This window comes from Podarcis erhardii (assembly GCF_964252035.2).
Source record: "Podarcis erhardii genome assembly, chromosome: 9".
Lineage (NCBI taxonomy): Eukaryota > Metazoa > Chordata > Lepidosauria > Squamata > Lacertidae > Podarcis > Podarcis erhardii.
Window position 1 is genome coordinate 77,057,509 of NC_138512.1, and position 13,260 is coordinate 77,070,768.

General features: G+C 48.3%; 1 protein-coding gene and 1 long non-coding RNA gene across 3 annotated transcripts in view; one reads left to right on the plus strand and one right to left on the minus strand.

Moving 5' to 3' along the window:
* LOC309350464 overlaps positions 1 to 13,260 on the plus strand; it is a 251,288-nt gene that overhangs the window by 214,660 nt on the left and 23,368 nt on the right. The gene's annotated exons all lie outside the window — the stretch shown is intronic.
* VPS16 (VPS16 core subunit of CORVET and HOPS complexes) overlaps positions 1 to 13,260 on the minus strand; it is a 39,087-nt gene that overhangs the window by 14,419 nt on the left and 11,408 nt on the right. Inside the window, exons 7-17 of the mRNA XM_081877454.1 lie at positions 12,551 to 12,673; positions 11,302 to 11,357; positions 11,050 to 11,162; positions 10,502 to 10,585; positions 10,275 to 10,351; positions 8,700 to 8,831; positions 7,976 to 8,103; positions 7,222 to 7,257; positions 6,541 to 6,649; positions 4,742 to 4,876; positions 115 to 223 (exon numbers count right to left, since the gene is read on the minus strand). Of these exons, the coding sequence (XP_081733580.1) occupies positions 115 to 223; positions 4,742 to 4,876; positions 6,541 to 6,649; positions 7,222 to 7,257; positions 7,976 to 8,103; positions 8,700 to 8,831; positions 10,275 to 10,351; positions 10,502 to 10,585; positions 11,050 to 11,162; positions 11,302 to 11,357; positions 12,551 to 12,673 (1,102 nt within the window). The remainder of the gene's footprint in view (positions 1 to 114; positions 224 to 4,741; positions 4,877 to 6,540; positions 6,650 to 7,221; positions 7,258 to 7,975; positions 8,104 to 8,699; positions 8,832 to 10,274; positions 10,352 to 10,501; positions 10,586 to 11,049; positions 11,163 to 11,301; positions 11,358 to 12,550; positions 12,674 to 13,260) is intronic.

Sequence of the window (13,260 nt, forward strand, 5' to 3'; positions counted from 1 at the left end):
AAATAAAAAACTTCTGGGGGGAATGAAAACATCAGGTACAGAGGTACCACTGTACTGCCCCTCGCGGGGAGGCAGGGAGGCAGGCAAGACAGGGAATGTGCGTCTCTGCTTTACCCAAGTCGGTGTCTCCGCTCTCGATGGCCTTGCTAAGCGCCAGTTGGCTCCTCTTCATCTTCAGCAGCAGAGGAACCTGCTTCCCAGACCGGGGCTCGTACTCCAGCAGCTGCAAGCAAACACAATGGCACCGCGGGGTCAACGGGCGCTGCACTGCATTGCAATATTATTTCATAGACTTCGTAGAATCACAGAATCGTAGGAAGGTACCCCGCCCAGGGTCATCCAGTAGAGCCCCAGGAAATGCAGGGGTCTCAGCTAAAGGCAACTAACATTTGGGGGACCAGAATGGCTACTAGCAGTTGCAAAAGGCAGGAATGGCATTGAGGCAGCCAGCCCCACCTGCCAGTGTGCCATGGAAGTTAAAGGTAGAGGGACCCCTAACCATTAGGTCCAGTTGTGGCCGACTCTGGGGTTGTGGCGCTCATCTCGCTTTACTGGCCGAGGGAGCTGGAGTATAGCTTCTGGTTCATGTGGCCAGCATGACTAAGCCGCTTCTGGCGAACCAGAGCAGTGTACGGAAACGCCGTTTACCTTCCCGCCGGAGCAGTACCTATTTACCTACTTGCACTTTGATGTGCTTTCGAACTGCTAGGTTGGCAGGAGCAGGGACCGAGCAACAGGAGCTCACCCCGTTGCAGGGATTCAAACCGCCGACCTTCTGATCAGCAAGTCCTAGGCTCTGTGGTTTAACCCACAGAGCCACCCGCGTCCCTGCCGTGGAGGTTAGAGTATCGGACTAGGACCCGGGAGAGAGCTGGCTTCAAATCCTTGCTCAGCCATAAAGTTCACTGGGTGGCCTTGAGCCTCTCAGCCTAACCAATCCCACAGGGAACTGGATTTGATTTTCTACACATGTGTAAAGCTAAGGCGAAGGAATGAATCTATATAATAAGCCTGTAAGTATATGAAGAGAGCCTGCAGGATCAGGCCAATGGCCCACCTAGTCCAGCATCCTATTCTCACAGGGGCTGAAAGGTTGTTTGTGGGAAACCAGCAAGCAGGATCCGAGCCATTGCTGTCAACTTTTCCCTTTTCTTGCGAGGAATCCTATTTGGAATAAGGGAATTTCCCTTAAAAAAAGGAAAATGTTGACAGCTATGATCTGAACACAAAAGCAACTCTCACAAAAGCAATGCAGCAGCTAGACTGGTGATTGGGAGCGCCCACCAAGACAATATAACACCAGTCCTGAAAGACCTACATTGGCTCCCAGTACGTTTCCGAGCACAAGTCAAAGTGTTGGTGCTGACCTTGAAAGCCCTAAACGGCCTCGGCCCAGTATACCTGAAGGAGTGTCTACACCCCCATCGTTCTGCCCAAACACTGAGGTCCAGCTCCGAGGGCCTTCTGGCGGTTCCCTCCTTCTGAGAAGTGAGGTTACAGGGAACCAGGCAGAGGGCCTTCTCAGTAGTGGCGCTTGCCCTGTGGAACGTCCTGCGATCAGATTTCAAGGAGATAAACAACTATTTGACTTTTAGAAGACATCTGAAGACAGCCCTGTTTAGGGAAGTTTTTAATGTCTGATCTTTTGTCATGTTTTTAATATTCTGTTGGGAGCTGCCCAGAGTGGCTGGGGAAACCCAGCCAGATGGGTGGAGTATACAGTGGTGCCTCGCAAGACGAAATTAATTCGTTCCGCAAGTTTCTTCGTCTTGCGAGTTTTTCGTCTTGCGATGCACGGTTTTCCATAGGAATGCATTGAAAATCAATTAATGCGTTCCTATGGAAACCGCCTTCCCCCGACCTCTTCTGGCGGGCGCTGTCCGGGCGATTTAAAAGCCCCTGGGAAGGCAAGCAGGGGGGACAAAGACTTTTGCCCCCCCCCTGCCTTCAGAAGAGGTCCAGGACAGGCTTCGCGGACCTCTCCGCAAGCAGCGGGAGCGCTCCTTGCGGAGAGTTGCCAGCGCGCCCAGGCTTCGCGGCCCCGCCGCCCGGCTTCGGGACATCGTTCCGATGCCAGGCGGCGCGGGGAGGCTTTCTCGCCCCGAAGCCGGGCGGCGGGGGGAGGCTTTCCCGCCCCGAAGCCGGGCGGCGGGGGGAGGCGTTCCCGCCCCGCCGCTTGGCTTCGGGAAATCGTTCCGATGCCGGGCGGCGGGGGGAGACTTTGCCAAACAGCCGCCAAACAGCCGCCTAATCAATAGGCCCGCGGACTCCTCTTTTGTGGGTTTCTCAGGGGCGTCTGTCATTCTGACCAGGGAAAACTGTCTTGAACATTTTACTGGGAGGTAGCCGTGTTGGTCTGCTGTAGTTGTAATTTTCTGAGAATCCTCCAGAAAAATAATCTCTCAAAGGACCTGCTGATGGCATTTAACCATTGTACTGTTGAGAGTTTATTAACTTATGGTCTGTGTGTGTGGTTTGGGAGCTACACGGTCAGGGGAAAAACAATGCTGTCCAGGGTTGTAAAGACTGCGGAGAGAATAACTGGGTGCACTCTTCCCACCTTGGATCAAATCTACGCTTCCAGGTGCCACAAGAAAGCTGCAGAGATAGTGCAGGATAGTGCGCACCCCAGAAATGATCTCTTTCAGCTTCTGCCTTCTGGAAGAAGGTCCAGGGTTATAAAGACTAGGACTAGCCGCCTGAGAAACAGTTTCTATCCAAATGCGATTTTGGTTTTAAACGCAGTGTAAGGTAGTCTCTGTGGGAGTATATTGTATTCAATTATGGAGTATCAGAGTTTTTAGGGGCTAAACAGGCTGGGATAACTGGGATAGCAGGCTTGTGGGTTTTTGAATCTCTGATGTAGATTTTTTCAATTTTGTTGTTCTGTATGGGGCAATGAAAGGGACACGGGTGGCACTGTGGGTTAAACCACAGAGCCTAGGGCTTGCCGATCAGAAGGTCGGCGGTTCAAATCCCCGCGACGGAGTGAGCTCCCGTTGCTCGGTCCCTGCTCCTGCCCACCTAGCAGTTTGAAAGCATGTCAAAGTGCAAGTAGATAAATAGGTACCGCTCTGGCGGGAAGGTAAACGGCGTTTCCGTGCACTGCTCTGGTTCGCCAGAAGCGGCTTAGTCATGCTGGCCACATGACCCGGAAGCTGTACGCCGGCTCCCTCGGCCAATAAAGCGAGATGAGCGCCGCAACCCCAGAGTCGGTCACGACTAGACCTAATGGTCAGGGGTCCCTTTACCTTTTTATGGGACAATGACAATAAAGATTATTGTATCGTAAAATTAAAAAATTCCTTCCAGTAGCACCTTAGAGACCAACTAAGTTTGTTATTGGTATGAGCTTTCGTGTGCATGCACACTTCTTCAGAGACCACTGTGATGTCTTGAACATCACAGTGGTGTGGCTGTTGAGAGAGATCCAAGATGCTGAGATTCCTGTATTGCGGGGGGTGGGACTAGATTACTCGCCGGGGGTCCCTTCCAACTGTACGGTTCTGTGAATGCTAAGAGACAAGTCAGCACCCAGAGCAGATCTTACAAATCCAACACTGGCCTCTCACTCGGTTCCTATCCCACAATGCACCACGATTTACCAAGGTGTAGCTGAGCCTCAGTAAAGCAAGGAAAGGAGGGTTACCCTTATGCTATTCATATAATCAGTCATCAGATATCAATATATTCACATATGCACACATATAATCAGGGCTTACAATGATTTTTATACAGTGGTGCCCCGCAAGACGAATGCCTCGCAAGACGGAAAACCTGCTAGACGAAAGGGTTTTCCGTTTTGGAGGTGGTTCGCAAAACGAATTTCCTATGGGCTTGCTTCGCAAGACGATAATGTCTTGCGAGTTCCTGCGGGGTTTTTTCCCTTTCCCCCCCTTTTTCTAAGCCGCTAAGCCGCTTATCAGCTGATCCGCTAAGCCGCTAAACCGCTAATCAGCTGATCCGCTAAGCCGCTTATCAGCTGATCCGCTAAGCCGCTTAGCCGCTAATAGCGCTAATCCGCTAATGGGCTTGCTTCGCAAGACGAAAAAACCGCAAGATGAAGAGACTCGTGGAACGGATTCTTTTCGTCTTGCGAGGCACCACTGTAATCCATTTGAATCAAAAAAAGCCTTTTGCCTAGGCTAACTGCAAAACTGCTTGAAACCGCAAGTCAGAAACCGACCTTTCCCCCAGTGCATTTTGCACCCTAGAGAAAGAGGAAGCCATAAATCAGAAGACGCTGGTACAAATCTCCCCCTTAGCTCCAGACTAATTCTGTACACAAAACAGGAAGGGCTGACCACAATACTCCCTACATGAACAGGTGTTAGCGCCAGGAGATCCCCTCCTCTTTTCCCTGTTCCACCCACTAGGGAAAAGGTCAGACGGTACAGACAAGAAAGCAGAAGTTGGGAGTGAACTCTGTGCACGGCCAGGAGCATGGCAGAAAGCGCGCTAATTGGTTATTTTTCGCTGCCGTTCGTGATTGTCTCATGATTGTCTCATGATCTGTGATGCACACAGGTATTTATCCTCAGAACTTGAATGCATTGGGGTCCCAATCTTTTGGAAAGGATTCCATCTGGGTCCATTATTGCTCAGCAATAAACCTCACCTTCATTTTCTCCAAGTTGCTGCATCCGTCTATCCTTTATTTCATTTTAAGTGGGTACCATTTAAAATTTTACTTGCTTCATCAGGACTCACCCAACCTCAGCCAGCCCACCTGCTCTCGTACCTTAATGGCCAGCTCTGCCCGGCCGCATTCGTACGCCCGGGCAGCGATCTCCGAGTACGAGATGCCCGGGGTATCGCCCAGTTTTTGGTTGATGGCCTGAGCTACTTCCTCATCAGATTTGTCTTTCTGCTGTACCTGGGAATTTGGAAAACACACAGTGTATTATTATCATTAATTATTATTATTATTATTATTATTATTATTATTATTGTTGTTGTTGTTGTTGTTGTGAAGGATGGGCTACAATAACGCTAGAAACAGTTTTAAAGCAACACAAAGTCTCAGAAAGAAGGGGGAAATATACATCCCAAGTCTGGAAAAAGAGCTGCATCTTCAGTATTCTCCAAATGTTGCAGAGTGAAAGTTGTTGGGAAAACGGCCTGGGGGTGGGCATGAAATCCTTCAGTGCGCTCAGCAACATAAACCAGCTGGTATTATGCACACTAATCTTCTAGGAAAACACAGCAAGAAGAGCAAGATATTGTAGATGATGATGATGATGATGATGATGATGATGATGATTTATACCCCGCCCATCTGGCTGGGCTTCCCCAGCCACTCTGGGCAGCTTCCAACAGAATATTAAAATACAATAACCTATTAAACATTGAAAGCTTCCCTAAACAGGGCTGCCTTCAGATGTCTTCCAAAAGTCTGGTAGTTGTTGTTCTCTTTGACATCTGGTGGGAGGGTGTTCCACAGGGTGTTCCGGTTTTCGAACGTTTTTCAGAAGCCGAACGACCAATGCAGCAGTCAGCTATTGTTTCCGGGGCGCCTGCACCAATTAGAAGCTGCGCCTTGGTTTTCAAACATTTCGGAAGTCAAACAGACTTCCGGAACGGATTAATTTTGGCGCTTTTGTTTTTGCTATTTATTTTGCGTTTTTGTTTTTGAGTCTTTTTTGGTTAATTTGTTTTTGTGACTGTGTGGAGCCCAGTTCAGCTACTGATTGATTGTGTGACCACGGAAATGGATAGGATAAAAGCCTCCCATCAATGAGTATCATCAGTGCAGGTAAGAAAAAAATATAAATTTAATTTTTATCATCTACAATGTCTTATTTATTTTATAGTACAGTACATTGATTATTGCTTTTGTTTTGTGGATCAATGGTCTCGTTAGATAGTGAAATTCATGTTAAATTGTGGTTTTAGGGGCTGTTTTTAAAAGTCTGAAACGGATTAATCCATTTTGCATTACTTTCTATGGGAAAGCGCGCCTTGGTTTTGGAATGCTTTGGTTTTGGAACGGACTTCCGGAACAGATTAGTTTTGAGAACCAAGGCACCACTGTACAGTCGTACCTTGGTTCTCAAATGGAATCTGTTCTGGAAGTCCGTTTGACTTCCGAAAACATTCGGAAACCAAGGCGTGGCTTCCGATTGGCTGCAGGAGCTACCTGCACTAAATCAGAAGCTGCTGCATTGGACATTTGGCTTCCAAAAAACGTTTGCAAACTGGAAAACACTCACTTCCGAGTTTGCGGCATTTGGGAGCCAAAACATTCGAGTCGCAAGGTGTTCGAGAACCAAGGTATGACTGTATGTGGAAATTGTTCAGTTTGGTTTTGTATTTTTGTGTTTACTATTGGTGGCTACTTTTGTGATGTAGTAGTGATGTGTTTTTTTTCATGATGTGTTCCGCCTTGAGCATGGCTTGAACTGTGGAAAGGCGGCATACAGATAAAATTATGCAGGTTTGTATGTATGTGAGATGCTGCTGGAAGATTTCAGGCTTCGGCAGATGGTGGTGGCAGAGGGAACATAAAGCGATCCGGATTTACGGGTGAAACATTCTTACCTTGTAGCAGGCCCAGTGCGCCAAGATGCGGCTAATCCCTTGGAACTCGGAGAGACGCAGGTACTCGCAGATTTTGATAGCGATGGGGTAAAGTCTCCGCAGAACCAGCCTTAGGGTGCAAAAGATAGGAGAACTAGTCACGCCTCTGTATTCCTTATTCCTTACGGAGGAGAGTTCTGTCCATGAGCCAGAATAAAGCCTCCATCGTCAGGAGTAGTATACATTTGGCCCAAAGATATTCTCCATCTTTGACCGCTAAGGGAAGCAGCTCCTGCCTATCAAGCCCTGATTTTGGGCAGGGAACACCTTTATCCCATTATTCCCAAGCCGCCCTGCTTGAAGAAACTGAGCAAAAAAACAAACAAACCCACCCCACTTTTGAATAAGCAACAACCAGCTTGGCAAAGAGCAGGACTTGAACCCAGATCCACGGCTAGATTTTCCATGCACTGGATCGCAGACGCCTCCCTTGCTCTTCGGCTCCATCTTGGACCTACACACCCAGAATTGTGTCCACAACTCCGTGTTTGGTCTGTTGGCCTAACTTGTGTTGTTTTATTTGGGTCATAGAGAAGCATCCTAGAATCTTCCTCTTCTCCCACCTAGTTCCCCTCCCAAATAGCCCAAGAGATGCAGCTCAGCCGAGCAAGGAAGCGGTGTGTGTGTGTGTGTGGTCCTTACCTGTCCAGCAAAACTTCCTTGGTGACCTGTGTGTATCTGCAGCAGTTGTCAAGGAAAAGGCCCTTGTGCATGCGCCAACCGCAACAAAATTTGCAGTTTAGAATCACAGAATTGTAGGATTGCAAGGGACCACCAGGGACGCGGGGGGCGCTGTGGGTTAAACCACAGAGCCTAGGACTTGCCGATCAGAAGGTTGGCGGTTCGAATCCCCGCGACGGCGTGAGCTCCTGTTGCTCGGTCCCTGCTCCTGCCAACCTAGCAGTTTGAAAGCACGTCAGTGCGAGTAGATAAATAGGTACCACTCCGGCGGGAAGGTAAATGACATTTCCATGCGCTACTCTGGTTCGCCAGAAGCAGCTTAGTCATGCTGGCCACATGACCCGGAAGCTATACACCAGCTCCCTCAGCCAATAAAGCGAGATGAGCGCTGCAACCCCAGAATCGGCCAGGGGTTGCAGCGCTAATGGTCAGGGGTCCCTTTACTTTTATGGGACCATCAACGGCCATCTAGTCCAACCCCCTGCGATGCAGGAACTTTTTGCCTAATGCGGGACTCGAACCCACTACCCTGAGATTAAGAGTCCCATGCTCTCCCCACTGAGCTGAAGTAGATTTGCCTTTTTCCGGTGTATGCACTGCTCCCCTTTTACAGCTGTGTGATTTGTGTTCACATTGCATTGTGACGGCCATTGGCTACAAACAATAAAACCGATTGCTTGATACCGACTGAGCTACTACTGTGTCTCTAGGATACTGGTCGAAGCTGAGGGGGATCCCGATCTGGTAATCCCGGATGGCGTTGAGCACCCGCAGATCCCTGCAGGTCTCCACGAAGCGCTCGGGCGGGAACTTGTCAATGAAGCATTTCCCAAAGGAGGCCGCCTAGAGAGAAAGGGTTAAATATATAATTTATAATTTAATGCTGTACTGCTTTTAACACTCGATTGGGAGTGGCCCAGAGTGGCTGGGGAAACTCAGCCAGATGGGCGGGGTATGAATAATAAATTATTATTATTAGTATTAGTATTAGTATTAGTATTAGTATTAGTATTAGTATTAGTATTAGTATTATTACCATCATCATCCTGGGGACAGTCTACGGGATATATAACAATCCGGGATAGCAGCGGGAAATGGCACTGGAAAAGGGAATTTCCCGCTAAAAAAGGGAAGGTTGACAGCTATGGTCTTGGCTGGGAAGGGCAGGGTATAAATTTATTTATTTATTTATTTATTTATTTATTTATTTATTTTATTATTAATTCACTCACTCACTCACTCACTCACTCACTCACAGAGAGCCTTCTGTGGGCAGAAAGGCAAGGGGTGTTTTTTTTAGTAGCTCAGGTGTGCTTAACCTCTTACAGCACGCAGCTCAGGAATTGGCCACTCCCAATCTGCCACACCTGAGCTCTCTTTGTAAGGGGGCCGTGCCCACCCCCAAAACAAGCAGCGGGTTCTGCCCCTTCAATACTCACCCGAAGGAGAGATTTCTGGATCTCGGGCTCGTGCTCATAGCTGGCCGCCCTGATGCATTGTTCCACGGCCTCTGGGAGCAGATTCTGGTCCTTGATCTCCCGCAGGTACTCGTCGGCCTTCTGGCTCTCTTTCTGAGGAGGGTGAGAAAAACAGGAAGCTTTAAAGCCCTTGCAGGCTGTGGGTACCAGATCTCTTCAAGAGTGCCTCCTTCGCCCATGATCATTGTTTAATAAACTTATATGCCACCCATCCTGCCGATGGTGACCGGAACGGCAAGCTTAGCAGTAATAAAGTAACAGGATTGAAACTACTACCATTTTGGGAAATGATATATAATCAATTAAATGTTTGAAATAACTTTTTCTTAAAAAAAAACCCCGAAGCCTTTGTTTTAGGAATTTTAGGTGCCGAAATCCCAATGGGCAGCGCTTTTTTTTTTCCTGAGGGGATGCAGGGCTACTCACACCACTAAACATTTTGTGAAACTTTGTAGTTCTGACTGTATTTATTTTTCCTGATTTGAACTATAAAATGGTGATTTTCTTGAGTCAAAGTTAGACTCTTTTGCTTGGGCTTGAACCCACAACCCTGAGATTAAGCGTCTCATGCTAGGAAGATGCAAGTGATATATAAATGTAATAAATGAAATGAAATTCTTCAGGTTATGCACAGAGTTACACCTGAGGCTGCCAGCTGGTCCTGGCTGTTCTTGGCAAACAGAAACTAACAAGAAGCCTTAGTGTCACAAGACTCTGTTTACATTCCAGAGACAGTCCAGGCTGTTGGAAGTCTCATGAGAAACGGGAGACGGGATGTGACATTAGTGGTTTCCTGTTCCTTTGTTGTTCAGTTGCTCTCTGCGCTCTCTGCGTAGCTTAGAAATAAAGCATAGCATGTAGCCATAAATCTCATCACTCCGCGTGCTGTTCTGGATTCTCTGCTGAATGGGATGTGCCTGGAGCCTCATCAAAGGCTCAGGTCGTTAATTATCGTCGGAGGCGATTCCGGAGGCTCGGCCAGAGGAAAATGAGCTTTATCAACTTGGCCGAGTGCAGATTCCAACAGTTCTTCCAGCCAGTCGGTCCTACACCAAAGTGGTGTCTGTTACGATATGATTACTACGCAGCTGCAAACAAATAGCTCAACGTTTACATCACATGATGTGGCTAGTCCTGGGAAAGGATATTCCAAGCAGTTCACAGGATTCACAGAGCTTTGTTTTGTGTGTAATATGAGACCTTCCTGTTGCGTATGTGAAGGAAGTCTTTGTCACTTGCTCGGAGAGAAGTCAGAGTGATCGGACATGTTTTTTTGTACAGCTGAAGAGTCAGAAATAAACGAGATGTAAATAGACTTTCTGACTATCTTCTTTTCTCTTGCTGGTATGCAAGGAGGGAAGGGGGTGTGCATTTTCCACGCTGGGAAGTGTCGCCTATCACAATCTCCCTGGACTTGCGGGGATGCCAGCCAGGGCAGATCACCGGTAAACAAGCCCCGGGAACCCAAGAGGGGGGCCAGCCTCTCCCGGGGGGCTAGTTTTCCAACAGTGTCCCCACCTGCCAAGCGTCCCTCACCTCATACTCCTTCTGAGCTTCCAGCAGCAATGCTCCTGGCGCCATGGACGCAATCTTGAAGACTTCCTGGCTGGCCTCTGAAACGGAAGCAAGAAGTGAGAATCTTGGCCACGATGCTCAAACCGGGCGAGGGGTCCTGAAACAAACAACCCAGGCTCCCCTTTTCAAACAGGAGGCGGCAGGTTTCTAGTCCTCTCTGCTTGCCCAGTACTGCAGGGGAGACTCACCTGGGATCTCGTGGAGGAATTCGTGGGTGGAACGGGAGAAGATCCTCACGCCATCGAGCTCTGGCACGAGGTACGAATCCTCATCTAGAGGGTACCTGCGGTCAGCATTAAGGAATCCAAGGAGGACACAGGGGGGCGCTGGATGGGGAACTCCGTGGGGCACCCCAGATGCTCCTGGACTCCAACCCCCAACAGCCAAGATGGCCAGGGATGCTCGGAGTCGAGCCACAGCACGCCCCGCCCCATCCCTCGTCTAAACAACCAGCAGAACCAAACGGTGTAAAAAAGACCTGTTTTGGATCAAGTCACAGGCTCACCTCGCCCAGTACCTGTGTTAGAAATTAGCCAGGTGCCAGGCGCGTTTTGAATCCTGATCTCCCAGGTCCTAGCCCATCGCTCTAAACGCTAAACAGCAATGGCTCCCTAGAGCCCTTCTGCCACAGGGCAGCCATATAAATTAAGCAGGCAAATACATATGGAGGAAGCCAATGTTACCTTAGAGAAGGTTCTGACATATTTTCCCTGAATAATAAGCCCACCAGTCCCACCCCGCCTCTCCCCGCAAGGATGCTGAATGCACTGCTCTGCGTCCCCAGCCACGAGGAGGCGCCGTTCCCACGCCATCACCACGGCACGCTGCTTACTTCGAGAGCGGGTGCACCTACCACATAAAAGAAAAAGGAGGGGGGTTTTCCTTACCATCAAGCGGTACATAAATGGTATGACAATAATATAAGATTGTGTGAGGCTGGGAAGTCCCCCAGCCTCGCAAAAAAGGGGAGGAGACCTGCTGAACTCACCAGACCATCTGCTTGGGCGGAGCTCGAAATTCGCAGATGGACTCGCCCAGTTTTTCCTGCAGAGGGAAGAGGCAGAGGGGCGATGAGGGACGGGAGAAAGAAAAGGGGTCAGCTGCCCCTCTCTGTGGGGCTGCGTGCTGGAAAGATAGGCCAGCAGCATCACTGTATTTCCCCGATTTCAGGAGAGCCCCCTTTTACACATTTGTGCCCTGTGCGTTGCACACGAGACACTTCCTCAAACACGCCAGAAAATTACAATAGAGGATTCCGACAACTTACTCAAGCAAGTTAAAATCCACTTATATGATTTGAGCCTGTTCTACTGATGAAGCCTAGGATGGTGAAACAAGGCTAATATTCCAGAAATCCTTGTCTTAGGCTCTGTGAAAGGATTCTGTGGAACTGTAACAACCCAACTGTAACAACTAAAAACAATTATTGGACTCTATGAACAGACAGGTGGAATAGACATTTATACATGTATGGACCTTATGCATAAACTGACTAGAGAATGAACTGATCCACTGGGTCTTCTGCTTTTTTCGTTGAACTTTATGAGACTTCCGTTGAAATCTACAATTTGATACAATGAATAGTATACTTTATTTATTCAAAAGTACAGCCGGTTACGTCTTGTGTGTTTATTGAGTATGTTTCACGTAACCATAGGTTTGTTGTTGTTTTGCTAATGTTAATACCATGGCTGAGTTTTCTAAGAAGTTTGGACACAGAATTTAGGCTGCTGTGATGCAGAATCCCCTTTTGGAAAACAAGGATTGGACACAGGCCTGCCAACAGGCAAATGCCCTCCTTCGAATTGTGCAGACCCGCAGGGCTGTGTGCATGCCACAGAATCTCAGCTTTCAGATGCAGAATCTCAGCTCCTGTTTAAAACCAAAAGAGTGACTTTCTAGCCCTTAGGAAATCCGTTCCCTTTCTTTTTAGGTCGATTCTCTTTCAGAAAAGGGAGAAGGAATCACGGAACTGGCACAAGGTGTTATCCTGGACCGCCCTTCATCTGAATCCAGCCCTACCCCAACTTGGTGCCCCTGCAGATGTTCAAACTACAACTCCCATCAGCAGCACGCGCTATGCTCCAAAACACCCAGAAGATGCCCAGTTGCGGAGGAGGCTAGCTTAATCCCTCTGCAGAAGACCAAGGTGGAATCCTGCAGTGAGGCCCACAGAGAAGTGCCTTTCAATCTGACGGATCTCTCCGCTTCCAAGGCGAATCTGGACATGGTCTCACCTTAAGGTTGGACTTCCCCGTCCAGATGTATCCTGTGTCGGTGAAGAGAGCCAGGAAGCGATAGTTGAAGGATACTGCCATCCGCAGAAAGGAGCCGGCATGAGGACTCAGCCCAGGCAGGGTCTGCGGTGAAGGAAGGGAGACACAGTCAGCAGGGCCACGAAGGGCTGATGATTTACTCCTTGCATGCAATGCCCGGAGGGGAAAATGTCATTGCCTATTCATAAGTGGTTCTCAAGCCGATTCCACCCAGGAATCTGATCTCTTTCAGCTTCTGCCTTCTGGAAGAAGGTCCAGGGTTATAAAGACTAGGACTAGCCGCCTGAGAAACAGTTTCTATCCAAATGCCATCTTGGTTTTAAACGCAGTGTAAGGTAGTCTCTGTGTGAGTATATTGTATTTAATTATGGGGTATCAGAGTTTTTAGGGCGCTAACCAGGCTGGGATAGCAGGCTTGATGGTTTCTGAATGTCTGATGTAGATTTTTTCAATTTCATTGTTCTGTATGGGACAATGACAATAAAGATTATCGTATCAACAGTTGAACTCTTAGCTGATAAAAGATGTACCAATTGCACACCTGATAGCCAAATTTGCTCTGGCTGAGCTAAGAAACTCTGTTCCAGCTTTCCGCTAATGCTTTCCAGTTTTGAAACTTGATGCAAACTTTATGCAAATTTCTTCTATAACTTTTATTAAATTTTCGGGTT